At 48.2% G+C, this 16912-nt stretch overlaps 1 protein-coding gene across 1 annotated transcript; it reads right to left on the bottom strand.

Annotated features, from left to right (window-relative positions):
• Positions 1 to 930: 930 nt before the first annotated feature.
• Positions 931 to 16098, bottom strand: CTXND1 (cortexin domain containing 1). The gene is made up of 5 exons (XM_055325996.1): positions 16037 to 16098; positions 14920 to 15186; positions 10905 to 10987; positions 4728 to 4875; positions 931 to 3678 (listed from the first exon to the last, which is right to left on the bottom strand). The coding sequence occupies exon 5, from the start codon at positions 3614 to 3616 to the stop codon at positions 3437 to 3439; it is 180 nt and encodes a 59-aa protein (XP_055181971.1). The 5' UTR covers positions 3617 to 3678; positions 4728 to 4875; positions 10905 to 10987; positions 14920 to 15186; positions 16037 to 16098; the 3' UTR covers positions 931 to 3436.
• Between the last annotated feature and the right edge of the window lie 814 nt (positions 16099 to 16912).

Consider the following 16912-nt stretch of genomic DNA (forward strand, 5'->3'; position numbering starts at 1 on the left):
TCTGGAAAATCCTCCACCTATTCTCTGCAGGGGAACCTGTTCTCTGGCCGAGTTTTCCCTTAACCCTTGGGCTGCAGCCAACTTCACAGACCTCTCCCCCTGCGTGCTTTCATTTCCTCTCTACCTGCTTCTGGTCTTTAAAAGTTCAGTTCGTTTCTCTTGCTGGACAGTTTGTCTCTCTGTCCACAACCCAATCTCATCTCAGCTGGCCAGGAACTGGTGAGAGGCTCTGACCACAAAGACCACCCCCTCATCCTTAGCAGCACAGAGCAATAACAGAAGCTCCAAATTCCCTTTAATAGGATCAAATGCGCAGCAGGCCTCCCTCCCCAGTGAGTGTCTTAGGTGGAGGGGCTACGGTTGAAGTGTGTATTCCCCACTGTCCTGAGCAAGCTCCCAGGACTCGTGTGACACCTGTCTTTATCTTTCTTTGGTCTCATGGAACACATATAACAGGGCAAATGAAAGTGATCCAAGTACTGGATGATAGGAGTCTGAATAATGGTGTACACCCACTAGATGGCATGTTCTATTGCCACTCAAAAGATAAATAGGGGGCAGCCCGGGTGACTCAGCGGTTTAGCACCACCTTCAGCCCAGGATGTGATCCTGGAGAGCCAGGATCGAGTCCCACATTGGGCTCCCCACATGGAGCCTGCTTCTCCCTCTGCCTGTGTGTCTGCCTCTCTCTCTCTGTCTCTCATGAATAAATAAATAAAATCTTAAAAAAAAAAAAAGATAAATAGGAAGACCATGGCAGAAACATGCTCAGGGGGTAATGTTGGGGGGGGAGTATAATTTTAAATTATATAACTGATAACATTTATAAAAAATGTATCTTGCATTTGGACAAAGATTAGAAGGGAGCATATGGATACTCAATGAAAATCACTGTTTTGTTGGAGGCTTGGATGGGGCATGATTTTTTTATTTTTCATCTTTTCTGAAATGTTATTTCCCCTTGCCACCAAAAAAACCCCAAAAAACAAAACAAACCAAAACCCTCACAAACCCAGTCCAGAAATAGGGTGGGAGATATCAGCAAATCGCAGTGTGGAAAAGAATGAAGTGGGATCACAAGATCCTCAGGGCAATGCTCCTCAAACTTGAGGGTGTCCCCAGCTGCATGGTCGCCCTCGCTAGCAGATTCCTGGGCACCGCCTCCACGGACATGGATTCTGGAGGTCTGAACTGGGCACAGGATTCTGGATTCCCAGCGAGCTCCTCACCACCACACATGTGCTTCGTTCCTCATCACAGTTTGGGTCACATGGCCCTAGGGCACCTGCTTTTCACTCCTGAGAATTCCAGAGTATCTCCAAGTGAGGTCTTGACACCGCCCCCTTGTTCTTTGGGATCTGTTCCTAGCTGATGGGGAGTTGGTTCTGATTTACATCATAAATCCATGCTGATGAATTTTCACAGAAGTGTTGGGTGTCTCTGAGGTAGGCTGCATAGCCAGGGCTGCTGCTGGGCCTGAGGCAATGCATGAGGTCCTTGCTCTAGATCCTTCCTGCATACAGAGTCTCCACTGCATTGGGGCTTACTGCCCCGTCCAGCTGTCCCTTTGTGCATCCCACATAGCGTGTGTGTGTGTGTGTGTGTGTGTGTGTGTTTGTGTGTGTGTGTGTGTGTGTGTGTGTGTGTGGGCAGGGGGAGACAGCTGAACAGGCCCTGGAATGTGCCTAAACAACTGTTGCCTTGTTCACTCTCAGGGGTCACCTAGTAGTGACAGGGCTCTGGAGACCTATTTCCCAGTGCCTAGGTTGGAGCTGGACCCAGGGCTGGGATGCAGGCAATGGGAAGGGAGTGCTACGCTTTTTCACAGATGCAGGTCTCTCCTGATGGGGATGGCAGGCCGTGCCTTGGAGGGGAGGGGGTTTGGGTGGTCTAACCTCATACCGTGTGCTTTCACAGATGACAATGACAATGATGTAAATGACTAGACACCGTATCCCTTGAGGTCAGGTGCTGGGAGAGGTTGCTGTGAGTATCCCTCTGGCCAGTGGTTCTGGCTGGGAGGTTTGGCCTGGGAAGTGGCCCTGGGAGGTTGGGGAAAGTTCAGGGCTCCAGGCTGTGCAGGGAGGGGCCCCCAGAACCCATGCCCCTCCTGGCTCAGACCTCTGGCTTCTGGGGTGGTGGAGTCAAGGAAGGACATTGAGGTTGGTCCATGTTCCTCCATTCCATCCTCACAACAACCTTGTGAGGTAGACATGGTTCCCTCATTTTTCAGATGAGAGAATTGGGGCTCAGAGAGGCTGAGTGAATTATTTGGGGTCACATAACAGGAAGCAAATGAGCCAGGACTTGGGAGCAGTGCAATGGGTTCTGGGATCTTGCCACAAGGTCATGGATGAAGGTGATGGGGGAGGAGGGAGGCCTCGAGGGCACTCAGTATCAGCAACCTGTTCCCAGCGCCCCATATGTCCCCTCCCATCCTTTCAGCACAGGAGCCTTGCACCAAACAAGGGAGGTGGTGAAGCTTTTCCTCCCCATTGTGACAGGAGGGGACCAAGGCACGGAGAGGTGGCGGGACTTGCTCATGGCCACACGGCTTTTGAATGATTGAGGATGAGGCCCAGGACTCTCGGTCCAGTGCTCACCCTGCAGATGGAGCATGCCCACAAGACTGCTCCATAGAATAAATTTATGTGTAAAGAGGTCAGCCAACAATTAACTGTGTGGCCAGAGGAGACGCTGCTGGAGCCGTGACCTCCCCGCCTGCTGGAATCCCCTGCAGCCGCTGGGATGATGGGTAGGCGATGCGACAGGAAGGCGTCCATGCTCTAAGAGGAGGTGGCGCAACATCGTGCATATGGTACGAATAGGACTATTTAAAAAGATACGTGTAAAAAAGCTTGGGAGAAATATATCAAAATGGTGGCTTTTAGGAGGTGGGATTATAAGTGTTATTTCCACTTTTCCTTCTATTTTTCTGTATTTTTCCCAATTCCCAAAATGCACATTTCATTCATGACAGGAAAAATAGATCCCTCTCTGTTTTAGTTTTAAAAATACTGCTGGGAAGCAGCCCCATGCCTTATGTGAAGTTGGGTGAGGCCTTGGCCTTCGCCACCGTTCCCTGGAGGCCCAGTGGGGACATCTGTGCCCCAAGCTGCTGGGGCTCATGCACGTGTGGCTTTACCCTGTCAGGGCAGAGCGTGTCATCACATGGAGGGCACTATGGTGTGACGATGGGTGTCTGCCCCGGGTCCTGTCCCGGCAGGTGCCCAGGAGCCAGGGCACAGGGCCACCCCCCAGTCCCACAGAGACTCCCCAGCCTGGACCAGCCTCTGGACTCCGGGGCCAGCACTCTCATCTCCAGGCTGGGCCCCGCTGAGCCCCCGCGGTGAACCTCCTCCGTCTGGGGCCAGGTCCACCCCCAGCTCCGTGGGCCGGCAGCCAGGGGACACAGAGGTCCCCCCACACCCGCACCTCAGTCATCCAGGTGCTGTTCCTCCCAGGTGGAGGTGGGAATGGCGCTATAGGGGTCCATGATGACCTTGGCACAGCGAATGATCATCACCACGAGGAAGAGGCAGAGGAAGACGAAGCAGGCCAGGGTCAACCCTTTGTCCACGTCGACATAGACGGGCTCGGGTGTGGGCTCCTCCATGTCGGGGCTGCGGCCGTGGGCTCCTCGTGCAGCCTGGGGCTGACCGGTACCATCTTCCACCCCTGCGGAGAGCCGGGGCGCTGGGGAGGCAGGGCCGGCCCGGGCTGGGGACACGGGCCCCTCCTGAGCGTAAGGACGGGCCACGGACGCAGGCGTCCTTTCAGGGACCCGGCCCTGAACCTCGGGGCCAAGCCCCACGGAGGCCTCCTGGGCAGGGGGAGAGGTGACAGGGTGCTGGCAGGGGTGGGGCGTGGGGTGTGGGGGGCGTGTGGGGAGCGGGCTCTGCACTGCGTCCGCTGCCCGACACCCTCAGGAAGGACAGCATCCTGATGCTCTCGACTGTGCCAGGCCACTGACCAAGGGTGAGCAGGGAGCCCTAACGGGTGGGGTCATTGGCACATTCGTGAAACGAGCAGAAGCCCTACTTGGGACAGCACGTGTGGACGGCTGCCGGGGCCCCGCTGTCACTGCTGGGGGCGGGGGGGAGGCGTGGAGGGTCTGCCTCCCGTCCCCACGCCGCCTCCCCAGGGACTTGTGAGCACCCGCCATAGGGTTTAAAGGCACAGGTGTGGCAGGAGGATGGGTGAGGGCAGCCACAGGGGCCCCGTCCCAGCCCGGCAGGGACCTGTAAGACCATGCAGTGACTGTGGGTCCCGCCTGCGCCTCCCTGCTGAGGGCAGCGACAACACGCAGGCACCAGGCCACATGGGGGGTGAGGTGGCCTTGCGGTCCTTGTGGCCCCTGGCCCCAGGGCTGGTGAGGCCATCCTCTGCTAGGATCCAGGAGCCACCTGCAGCAGGACTCGCCCTACACGTGACACCAGCACCTCACCCCGATTCCTCTGAGCACTAACTGTATTTGTACCTCATCTCCTCATCAGTGGAGGGACTGAGCCCCAGATGGAGGGAGTGACTCCCGCTCAGCCTCCGCCTGCCTCTCCCTCCGCTGCCGGGGGGCCAGGTGGGCTCCGTCCCCTCCCCCCGCCCCCTGGCCTTCAGGAGGACATGGAGGCCAGCTTCAGGTGGGCAGGTCTGGACACATCCATAACCACCAGCGACCATGCTCCTACCTGGCCTGGATCTTGCCTGCCTCCCTGCCCGGGGGCACTGACCTGCAGTCGGAGTGGTCACCAGGTCACAAGGGCCACTGGGAGGACACGTACTCTGGGTCAGGCCACCCCGGGAGGTCAGGCCAGAGGCTGGACATCACCGCAGCTGAGAGCTGTTCATGCTGACAGCAGGCCCCTGCATGGGCAGCCACTGAAACAGAACAGGACAGATGGCCCTAGATGCCGTCAGGCTGGCAGGAAGGACCAGCTTGGGGGCTCCTCCCTGGGCTTGGCAGAGGGGCCCAAACACTTTGTTCCAATGATGGTTTTTCTTTCCTTCTCTCTTTTACAAATGATAGTGCCTTAAAAATTTTTTTTGTAAAATATACATAACATTTGCCATAGTGACCACTGTGACGTGTCCAGGTCAGTGGCATTGAGGACGTTCACGCGGCTATGCAATCATCCCCACCATCCATCTCCAGAACTCTTCATCCTGCAAAACGGAAGCTCAGTCCCTGTTAAACCACCAGGCCCTGGCCCCACCGTCTCCTTTCTGCTCTATGAACTTGACTCTTCCCAGGACCTCGCATGCACAGAATCCTACAGAATTTGTCCTTTTGTGACTGGCTAACTTCACTGAGCACAGTGTCCTCTGGATGCATCCACACTGAAGCAGGGGTCAGGATTTCCCTCCTTGGTAAGGCTGAGTCGTGTTCCAATGCATGCATGTGCCACGGGTGTTTACCCATTCCCCTGTGCATGGAGGATTGGGTTGTCTCCATGCCCTGCTGCTGTGGACAATGCTTCTCTGAATATGAGTGTACAAATATCTCAAGACTGCTTCAATTCCTTTGGGAATATATATCTGGAAGCCACATTGCTGGATCAGTGTTATTCTATTTTTAATTTTTTGAGGACTAATTTTTTAAAAGATTTTATTTATTTGAGAGAGTGAGACAGAGATAGCATGAGCCCCGGGGGAGAGGGAGAGGGAGGGGAAGAGGGAGAGGGAGAGGGAGAGGGAGAGGGAGAGGGAGACTCCCTGCTGAGCGAGCAGCTTGACGTGGGGCTCCATCCCAGGACCCCAAGATCATGACCTGAGCCAAAGGCAGACACTTAACCAACCGAGCCACCCAGCTGCCTTGAGGACTAAACATAACATTTTTGTACAAGTACTTGTACACAGTTCAAAATTCAAAAAGCACAAGGAGAAAGGAGTGAAAACTTCCTCCACCCCCCGTAATCCAGCTCATCTGTGGAGAGACAGCTGTTCCAAGCAGGGCCTCGTACATCCTTCTGATCTGAAGGTATATTCTCTGCGCATATGAGAAAATACGGATGCTTATGTATTTGTTATTTACACAAATGCAAGTCTGTTATACAAACTGTTCTACGTCTTACTTTTTTTTTTACCGTTCTTTTGCCGATTAGACATTTAGATGGTTTCTCATCTTTTGTTTATCATGCAACAATGGGAATATGTCCAAAAGCTATGTCGTTTTGCACATCTGAGTACATCTGTAAATTAAACTTTGTCAGATGCAATTGCCATCCTTAAGGATATATCCAAATTAGAATTCAAATGGATATAGAAGTCTATATCTAGAAGTCTGTGCCTGTGTAAACTTCTACTGTTGTCCTACAACCTTGAAAACTGTTATCAAGTTCTTCAATTTTTCCCAATTTGGGGGAAAATGTTATCCAGAGATATTTTTTTCCCTAGGTTGAAAAAAAAATTATACAGTGAACATAGATATATTTACCACTCACGCTCTACAGTTGTTAACATTTTGCTATATTTATTTTATTTCATTTTATTCCATTTTATTCATCTATACATCCTTATTTTTTGGATGCAGTTCAAAGAAAGAGGGAGGTATTAGCATACTTAAAGCACCTCAGCATGCATATCATTAATTAGAATTCAATACTTGTTTATAGCTTTTTGAAAAGTGAAACTCACCCACAGTGAAATGCATGAATCTTAAGTGTGTCATTCTGGAGATGTGACAGGTGCATGTGCCTTTGTAACTCTTGGGAGTATTTTTATTGTTCATTTCTGCTAGTGACTGAAGTTAAACATCTTAAGATCCATTTGTATTTCCTTTTTGTGAAGGAAAAAGGTCAGTTTATTTCTTTTATCTATTTTTCTATTGGAATTTTGTTCTCTTTTTTGACTTTGGAAGCAGAGTGTTGAGATAAATATATGGATTTTTATTTGTTCATCTGATTTTTATTTGCTTCTGTTTGTGATTTTTTTTTCTTTATCCCTGATTCCTGCTCCTAGTTCTTCCTCTTTTACCACCTGATTTTAGTCATTGGTGTTAGCTCTCTGATTGTTGCTTTGTTCTTTTACATGTGCTTACATTTCTATAATTTGAATTGTCAATGTTAAGTATCTTTTTATTCCCAGCTATTATACATGAAGAAATTAGAGAACTTGTTCTAATTTCCACCTTCCCCCCCCCCATTCTTTACATTTTAGTTGGTTCTGTTATTTTCCGGTGGTGAAATTACATCACATTTACATATTGTTTTTCAGGGATCCCTGGGTGGCTCAGTGGTTTAGTGCCTGCCTTTGGCCCAGAGCATGACCCTGGAGTCCTGGGATCGAGTCCTGCATCGGGCTCCCTGCATGGAGCCTGCTTCTCCCTCTGCCTGTGTCTCTGCCTCTCTCTCTCTCTCTCTGTCTCTCATGAATAAATAAATAAAATCTTTAAAAAAAAAGTTGTTTAAAAAGAAATCTCAATTTTCCAGTGAGACACATTCAGTGCCCACATAGTCCTTCCGCTGGGGTTTTCCTGGCAGCTGGGATGTTCTCCAGCATGACTTTTGAGAAGGAAGGCCTCAAGGGAAGTATATTCCCTGAAGTCTCACCTGTTGGCTTCTTCAAAAGTAATATGCCTTTTTCTCTGACTGCCTTAAAGATTTCTCTTTGTCTTTGCTTTACTGCAGATGAGCCTGGGTGTGGTCTTCCCTGTATTTTCCTATGTAGTATTTGTACTCCTCCTTCCATCTCACTTCATGTCTCATCAATTTTTGAAAACTTTTGGCCCTTCCCCTCGTCAAATGTTCGTTTGTCCTTTTCTCTCACTTTCCCCTTTCTGGCTCTCCAAATACACATAGACTTTTTCGTTATGTTGATCTGTCTATTATGCTTTATTCCTGTATTTTTTCTTCTTATGCTGTGGTTTGAATACTTTCTTCTGAAGCAACTTCCAGTCCATTCACCTTTTCTTCTGCTCTGTCCAGTTAGCTGTTAATTTAGCTATTCAAATTTCCATTTAAACCATACTTTTCAGTTGTGTAATTTCCCTTGGATCCTTTAAAAAAAATTTCTAGCTCTCCAGTGAAACTTTCAACCTTGTTACCTATTTCGTTAAACATTAATCACAATTTTTTATTTTTAAAAATTTTTAAAGATTTAATTTATTTTTTTTTAATTTTTAAAAATTTTATTTATTTATTCATAGAGACACAGAGAGAGACAGAGAGAGAGGCAGAGACACAGGCAGAGGGAGAAGTAAGCTCCACGCAGGGAGCCCGATGTGGGACTTGATCCCGGGTCTCCAGGATCATACCCCGGGCTGCAGGCAGTGCCAAACCGCTGTGCCACCAGGGCTGCCCTAATCACAATTTTTTAAAGACCATATTTGACAACTCTAATGTTTGGGTCATCTGTGGATCTGCTTCTATTGTTTATTTTTTTCTTTTGGTTCAATTTTTTCTTTTTTCTTTTTTTTTTTTAAGATTTTATCTATTCATTCATGAGAGACACAGGAAGAGAGAGAGGCAGAGACACAGGCAGAGGGAGAAGTAGGCTCCATGCAGGGAGCCCGATGTGGGACTTGATCCCGGGTCCCCAGGATCACGTCCTGGACTGAAGGCAGGCACTAAACCACTGAGTCACCCAGGGATCCCCTCAATTTCATGATATATCTGATAAAAGTTTCACTGGGATATCAAGCATTGATATGAACAATGCTTGACTCTGGATGACATTATTCTTCTTATTCTTTGGCAGAGTGGGTTCAGTGCCTGCTCTGGTAAGCAGCTAGAATTTAGGCAGGTGAGCTAATCCAATAGAGGACTGAGCTCACTTGAAGCGGGGTTTACTTCTTGTTAACCAGGCTAGTGACCTCTTCTGCTTTGACAAAACTCTATGATCTTGTGCTTCAAGATTCTGAATCGAGAACCTGGAGTGTTTCCTTCGGCTGTTTCTTCTTGGCATGTCTTGAATTCAAGTTTTTCTCTTCAATGCGTTGAGACAGATGAAAACTGTGTGAGGCAAACTATCCAGAATTATTCAGCAACTGATATTTGAATATCCACAAGAGCATGAACCCTAATAACACTGGTATTAGCTAATGGCCACTAATGATTACATGGAAGCCCAGACCTAGGCCTGAGGACATATGTGTTTGATCAAAGTTCTCCTGTTTCTTTGCTCAGGGATTTTGAAAGCTGTTCATTGCAGCATTGTTGTAACAGTAAAAAAAACTGAGAACAAACTGAGTGTCAGTTTTGTAGTGGTTAAAGCTGCCATGATATAAATCTGTGTCATGGAATACTGTGAGGCCATTAAAAAGAAACACACGTGTGCACACAAACGAGGTCAAAGAAATGTTCTTAAGTGGAAAAGTTGAGGAACAATAAATATGATATGATTTTTACAAAATAAAAAGAGCTTTTGGGCGTGCCTGGGTGATGCAGTCAAACATCTGAGTCTTGGTATCAGCTCAGGTTCGTGATCTCAGGGTCCTGAGATTGAGGCCCGAGTCTAGCTCCACACTCAGCGGAGAGGCTACTTGAGAGCCTGTCTCCCTCTCTCCTCCCACTCATGCTATCACTCTTTCTCTCTCTCATATAAATAAATAAATCTTAAAAAGAGCTTTTAAATATCAGTATGTACACACACTTGTTTAGGGGTGGAAGGTTAGGGCCCTACTCACTGCTAGATTGAGACCTGCTTCTGCTTTAATTGGGAGATTTAAGAAAAGAGTAAACAATATTATTATAAGTGTCTACATTTCCATCATGCAGAATTTGTAACTAACACCTAATCATATTTGCTTTTCCTTTTTGTTTCCATCAATATATTCCTCTCTTGTAACCACTAACCTACAGAGTCATCTCCTCTCACCCTATCTAGCAGTAACACCATCCTGAGTGTGGTATGCAGTTTCCATTCTGGGCATCCATGGAAATCCTAGGGTTCCTTGAACCATACTTTGAAAACACGTTCAGGGATGCCTGGGTGGCTCAGTGGTTGAGCATCTGCCTTCGGCTCAGGACTCCCAGAGTCCCAGATTCAAGTTTCATAGTGGGCTCCCTGCAGGGAACCTGCTTCTCCCTCTGCCTATGTCTCTGCTTCCCTCCCTCCCTCCCTCTCTCTCTCTCTTTTTCTCTGTGTGTGTCTCTAATGAAGAAATAAATAAAATCTTAAAAAAAAAAGAAAAAGAAAACATGTCCACTTCACAGACAAAGAGACTGGAATGTAGGGAGAAGATGGAGTTTTCTCAGGATCTCAGAGCAATGGAATAGCTGAGTTGGGAGCAAACCCATCTTTCTGACCCTGGCCACAGGCCTTGTGGTACTGATGCCTCATGGTTGCTGGTGGCTCTTGAGGAAGGCTGAATGTGCTGGAGTGTCACAGCAGGACTCTGGCCTCTGAGACAGACTCTGAAATCCCAGGCCCAGGGTCTGACTTAAGTTATTAATGATACCCTGCACAGATTGTAGAGGTCAGGCCTCAGAGAGAGAGTCTGTCTTGTCTGGGGCCAGGATTGGGCTCTATAACCTTGGAATAGGCTCCAGAAGAAGATTATCAGCGTTTTCTGGATCCTTCTGGCTGGGAGGAATGCCAAGGATGCAGACTCAAAAAAAACAGATTCAACTTTCCGCCCTCCAGATGGAGTGTGCTCATTAACCTTAATTACCGGGCAGACACAAGTGCCATCCAGCTCTGTTTCAGAGTGAGGACACAACACCCAGGAGAGATAGTAACCCAGAGCTCAGCTGCCCTTCCCAGGGAGCTGAGGGAATGGCCTTCCTGAAGGCCCGCTCAGGGCTCGCCAACATAGCTGAACTGTCCTTCAGCATGGGGCCTGCACGAGCTGGGGGCTCCATCTGCCACCTTCCTGGGGAGACTGGAGGTGAGCCTGCTTCAGAGGCAGGGACTCTGGCCAGTGAATGACCCCAAGGGGACTGGCTGCTGGACTACCTCAGCATACTCACCAGAGCCTGCAGTGTTAGGGTTCAGGTATAGCAGATCCAAATGGAGAAGAGTCCTGCCAAATGCCACAATTCAAATATAGAGCCTGGGAAGAAGTATATAAGTCAGGGTTTTTGGGAAAAACTAGCAATAAGTGTACACAAATATAGGATCTGAGTATAAATCTGTGTCCTTCTTCAGGGCTGGGGGTGGGAGGCCCAGATCCTTGATTTTATGCTGATATATTTGTTTCTGTCCATACATGTGTCTCCGTCTGCTAGGGGTGGCTTATGCAATAAAAGTATCTGTCAACTTCTCAGTTCTGGAGGCTGGAAGTCTGGGTTAGGATCTGGCAGGGTTTATTTTCAGTGAGGGCTCTCTTCCTGGAGTGCCCACGGTCACCTTCTCACCATGACCTTGCCTCAATGTGCGTGCATGCAAAGAGGGAGAGGTTGCTCTCTCTTCTTCTTTTTATAAAGTCACCAATCTATTCAGAATAAGACCCTGACCTTTGTCACTGCATCTGAGCTCCTAAAATCCCTCTCCCCAAATACAATCACACTGGGTGTCAGGATATCAATAAATGAATTGGGGGGGGGGCATAATTCAGTCTGCGGCAATGTGTGAGTTCCTCAAGGGAAGGGTCCATGTCTGCTGGAGGGGCAGAGCGATCTGGAGCCAGGCCAGGCTCACACTGTGTGGGCACACAGGCAATGTTGAGAGGATGAGGACCGGTGCTTGGCCATGGCCATCCAGACACCACTAGTCAGAAGACGAGATGATTGAAAAAACATTTCCACTTGTTATTGTGGGGATAAACTTCGGGCTGTACCGACGCAGTGAACCCACCCAGAAAACAAAGACCAGAGCTGGTCACGAGCCATCGTCATCCGGTTCTATAAATAGTAGCGGAGCCATTATGAAAGGTGACCTGTCAGAATCACTTCCCCGGATAGCAGATGGGTTAAGTGGATGGTGTTTGCTCAGGACAGAGAAGTTATCCAGTGTTTTAACCTCACACCAGTCACATTGTCCTGTGGGACTGTACTTGGTGGCCTTGCTCATCCGTCAGGGTAATTAGCAGGCTGGTCAGTGTATGTTCAGAGATGATTAAGATCGTGACATCTACCAGGACTGGAGAGAGGTGTGGAGGGGATGGTATTCATGGAATACTGTGGTTAGGACTTGTCTTCCAATATTTAAACCTCTCTAATAGCTAAAGAACCTTCCAGAGCAAAGAGGCAGAAAGAAGCAGCACCACTTTGGATAAAAGGGAAGAGGATGTGTCTGCCAAGAGAGCGCATCATCACTGCACCATGCTTGTGCAACCCATCGGACAATCTGCCTTCTCATTCTAGAATAGATGCTGATGCTGCCGGTATCACTGGGATCTCCTTGGACTCCCTTAACCAGTCAGTGTGCACACTTCCCAGCCTCTGCATGTTTTGCTCCTAGCAGCTCACATCTAACAGTTCCTTAGACAGCCCTTGGGTCACTGCAGCTGCCCCATTCATGCACGCAGGGAGCTGGAAATGCCTGGGAGTTCATGCCACTTGTGCCCTCGAGGACTCTGGCCCATCCAGATTGAAGAAGATGCTGCCATTGGGAGACTCACCATCAGAAAATCAGGTGCTAACAGAAGGCCAAGGATGAGACTAGAGAGATGAGATGTGTTGCTCATGGATCCTGCCAGCAACCACCTCAGCAGAAGCCAGGAATAGAAATGACATTATCCAGAAAAGACCTTTGGAAGACTCTCTCATCAAATGGAGTGCATCCTTGTGACACACATGGGCAACACACAATAGTTCTGAGATTGTTATACTGGTAGAAACACTGCCCATGGCATCTGAAAGGGACAGAGAAGATAGGATGAAAGAAGGCTGCTGGGCTCTCAGAATTCTGTAGCAGAACACAGGCTGATGGGAATGATTGCCATAAACATGTCCCGCCCTTCAGGAACATGAAAGAATGACTCTCAAGGCAACAGCTTTGGCCCAGGGGACAGAGATATGGGTATAGAGGGTGAAGCCTTGAACCCCAGATTATTCCCAGGCCTTGAAAATGAATGGAGTCTTTCTGGTGGAATTTTGGAATTGCATGGGACTGATGACTCCTTTTTTTCCTTATTTTTTTCTCTTTTGAAATGGGAATGTGTGTAACTATTTTTTTTTAAGATTTTATTTATTTATCATGAGAGGAACAGAGAGAGGCAGAGACCTAGGCAGAGGGAGAAGCAGCCTCCCTGCAGGGAGCCCAATGTGGGACTTGATCCCAGGACCCCAGGATTATGACCTGAGCCAAAGGCAGACGCTCAACCACTGAGCCACCCAGGTGTCCCATGTGTGTACTATTGTCCTATGCCTGTCCCATCACTGTATTTTTGGAGCAGATAACTCCTTTTCCACGTCCCCACAGGTGGAAAGGGATTTTATCCCAGATGGATCACATGCAGAGTGTAACCAATACCTAATTCAGACAACTGAGATGAGATTTTGGACTTTAGGTTGACAGTATAATGGGTTGAAAGGGGTGAATTCATACAGGATAGACACGAATATTTGGAGGCCAGAAAGCAGGCTGCAGGAGGTTGAATAATTACCACCCCCCCCCAAGAAATCCACAAGGAATCTTCAGAACCCATGAATGTTATCTTAAATAGCACAAGGAACTTTGCAGATGTGATAGCTAAGGATCTTGTGATGGGGTGAATCTCCTAGGTTTTCTGGCTGAGTGTTCCACGTAACTGCCACTGTCCTTGTAAGCGTAAGGCAGAGGGAGGTTTGGCTGTAGCAGGGGAGGAAATGTGACCATGGAGCAGAGATGGTGTCAGGAGGCCAGGAGGCCAGAAAGAACCAGCCTGTCAACACCTTGATTTTGCCCCCTTAGGACTCATTTTGGACCTGTGACCTCCAGAGCTGTAGGAACACACATTTACGTGATTCTAAAGCACTGAGGTTTGTGGCAGGTTGTCACAGAGGCAAGAGGAAGTCACAATCCTTTTGACTCTTACAGCACATCTTTAAGAGGCAGAAGGCTATTTTTGCTTTCTTTCTCCAGGATTGGAGAAATGGAAACAAATCGACCAAGGGCACACAAGAACATGATGTCTGGCTACCAGACGAGGAGTGACTCACTGGCAGACTGTCAGAAAAATAAGTTTCCTTAAAAGGGAACCGAAAACCCAAATGAGGGAGGAACGTGTGCAGCAGCTTTGGGTGCTGATGCAGTCATAGGAAGCAGCCACAGCTGGGGAAAGGGGAGGGAGACAGTGACAGACATACAGAGAGTCACCCTGATGGTCACACTGAGGCCCGGGCCCTAGTGCTCTGGGTGCCCCAGCTCTTCCCAGCCTGCTGACCCACCACATGCAATAGTGGTAACAGGCCGGAGCAAGGACTCTGGCAGAGACCCCAGGGGGCAAAGGAGGGCGAGAGGGCAAGGCTGCTTCTCGTCCTTACCCTGAGGAGTCCATTCTTTGAGGGTGAACCTGGTGAACCTCCATTCCTCCCACAATCAGCCCCCAGTATAGGACACCCCTGGAAAAAGCACCTTCACTTCTGGGAGGCAGTGCACCGAACAGGACCAAGAAGGGACTTGCTTTCCAGTGGTTGTGAGGAACAGATGTAGGAAGGAAAGGGTAACCCCGCTCTGTCCCCCTAATGCTGTGGAGGGCACTGTGGTGCCTGGGGACTGCTCTGACTCCAGAGACTCGGGGACCTGGGTTCGCATCCTGGCTGTGTGGTTTGCTTGAAGAAGGTGCTCTATTGGGCCTCGGTCCCTCTGCCTGTCAGATGCAGCTGTTACTGTGCTTATGGGCCATAACTGGGGCCCGATGACAGGGCCACACCTTTCCTATGGCCCGTGAGCACAGGACAGGACACACTTTGGAGGTTTCAAATTATTCCCCATCTGCTCAGAGCCTGCCTTCTCTCCGCTTCACTTGTCTGACATCTCCAATGGGGCCCTGGGCCTGCCTGGCTTCAGCTGGCTTTTGGACCCTTCTCTTCTTCTCAGCCAGCATATGTCCCCAGTTACCTGCTCAGCCTGCAGCTTCAGTGTGCAAATTTGGACGTGGAGTCCAGGCGGATGCCGTGTGCTTGCTGGGTGAGGACCTTCATGCCCCGTCCCAACTTGGCCTGAGGTCTCGCCGCTTGTCTCCAAGGGTGACAACTGTCTCTGGTTTCCTCCCCGCGGTGGCCCTGTTTGTGCCCTCCACTGCGACACCCCCGACCTCTGGGATGACCAGGTCGAGTCCTGTCTGCAACCCCCGCAGGTCAGGTGCCTCCACTATTTCCAAGCTTTCTGGAAACATTAAAGAAAAATGTTCTTATCCCACAAGTAAAGAAAATCTGAGATGAATGCAAGTCAACCACAAGCCCTCTGAGCAAAATAAAATTGCTTGAAGAGGCACTTTATCCAAGGCGCAATGAATCGGAGTGAAGAATTCAGGGGGAGGAAGACAGGGAGAGAAGAAAAAAACCAGTAAGGTGCTAATTACAGTGCAAACAATCGTCATAAATAAAGATACAGAACAATGCAAATGTTAAAAATAATCTTTGAAATAAGTTACATGATTAAAAGGTTTTATAAATATACTTTGTACCTCAAATTCCAAATTATTTTGATGAAAATGAGTGGGGTGGAGGTGGAAAGAAATTAGAGCACAATGCATTTTTTATATTGTTTGGGCAATGTCAGGAAGTATTGCCTTAAAATTGTTAGAAAAAACAGGATCAGATATGTGTTTGAGCATTTAAAGCTAACACTGGTAGAATGGCCTGGAATATTTGAATAGTATGGATTAAGAAGCTGAATAGACATTTTTTCTGCCTGTAGGGAATACGAGTTATTTTCAGATGTTCACGGAACATTTACGAAAATTGATTTCATATAAATTTACAAAGAAAACATCCATACATTTTTAAATGTGGAAGCTTTATAAGCTGTATTCTCTGACCACAAAGAAAAAAAAATTAAGCAAACCAACAAACCCACAAGTCATTTTGATTAATTTTTTTTAATTGAGTTCATTAAAAAACTGAGGTGCAATTATAGAATATTTAGAAAATCATTCTAATGAGAATACCACCTATTAAAAGTTATGAGATGAGGTGAGCGACAACTGTTACTGCCCTCAGGGGCAAACTCGTACCTTTCATTACTGAACCAGAAGAATCATATGCAGTGACACAAGGAATCCACTGGGATAGTTCTATAAACAACATCGAGAAGATCCAGAAGATGGGATCAGTAAAATTAAGAGCAAAAATTCATAATTCACAAGAACAGAAAATCAGTAGCATTAAAAATAAACCATAAAGAAAGTTCTCTAAAATAGTTTAAGCTTGGATAAACCCCTGGAAAAAAAGAGAGCGAAATGGGCACACACACATCTCCAAGAATGAGAAGGAGATGCAGCCACAGAGAGGAAGGAAATCGATTATAAACACCAGGCAGTGCTATGTGGAGCTCCGCCAACACATTTAAAAAATTCAATGTTGGAATGTTTTCCAGAATGTGAAGGGTCAAAACTGACCCAAAGTGTTATTAGGAGCCCCAACACACAACCTCCAGGAGGGCTTGTTGAGAGTTTCTACTTGGCCCGAGGTGTGCTGGTGTCCGGCAGCCAGAGCAAGGTCAGGTGCACGAACTACATCGGGTCACCTGTTCCTGTCCTGAGAGCTGGGGGTAGCCCGGCGGCCACCAACAACGTTCTTCTTCCCTTGTACATTTATGTTCCTCCTCGCCATGTAGGGACCACAAAACAACACATTTCCTGTGAACTCTTCTCTGGAATGGCTCAAGCTCCAATACCGTCTACTTTGAGTATGTTTCTTGTGATTAAGAAGTCCCCAAGGTGCTTATTTATGACCAAAGGGCTAGTTTGCTCATGCCTTCCAGATGGCGTGTCCCCTTGAGGCCAAAGGAGGCCACTTCACCCAGGAAGCCGGTGGACATCAGGAAGTCTACTCCAGTGTCTGTGGCAACAGTTCAACTTGGGTGGTCTCTCAGGGAAGCTTCCCAGCAT

The sequence above is a fragment of the Nyctereutes procyonoides genome, unplaced genomic scaffold (genome assembly GCF_905146905.1).
Source record: "Nyctereutes procyonoides isolate TBG_1078 unplaced genomic scaffold, NYPRO_anot_genome, whole genome shotgun sequence".
Lineage (NCBI taxonomy): Eukaryota > Metazoa > Chordata > Mammalia > Carnivora > Canidae > Nyctereutes > Nyctereutes procyonoides.

Coding starts and splice junctions, on each gene's coding strand:
- CTXND1 (XM_055325996.1), bottom strand. CDS start 3,616: ATGGAGGAGCCCACACCCGAGCCCGTCTATGTCGACGTGGACAAAGGG.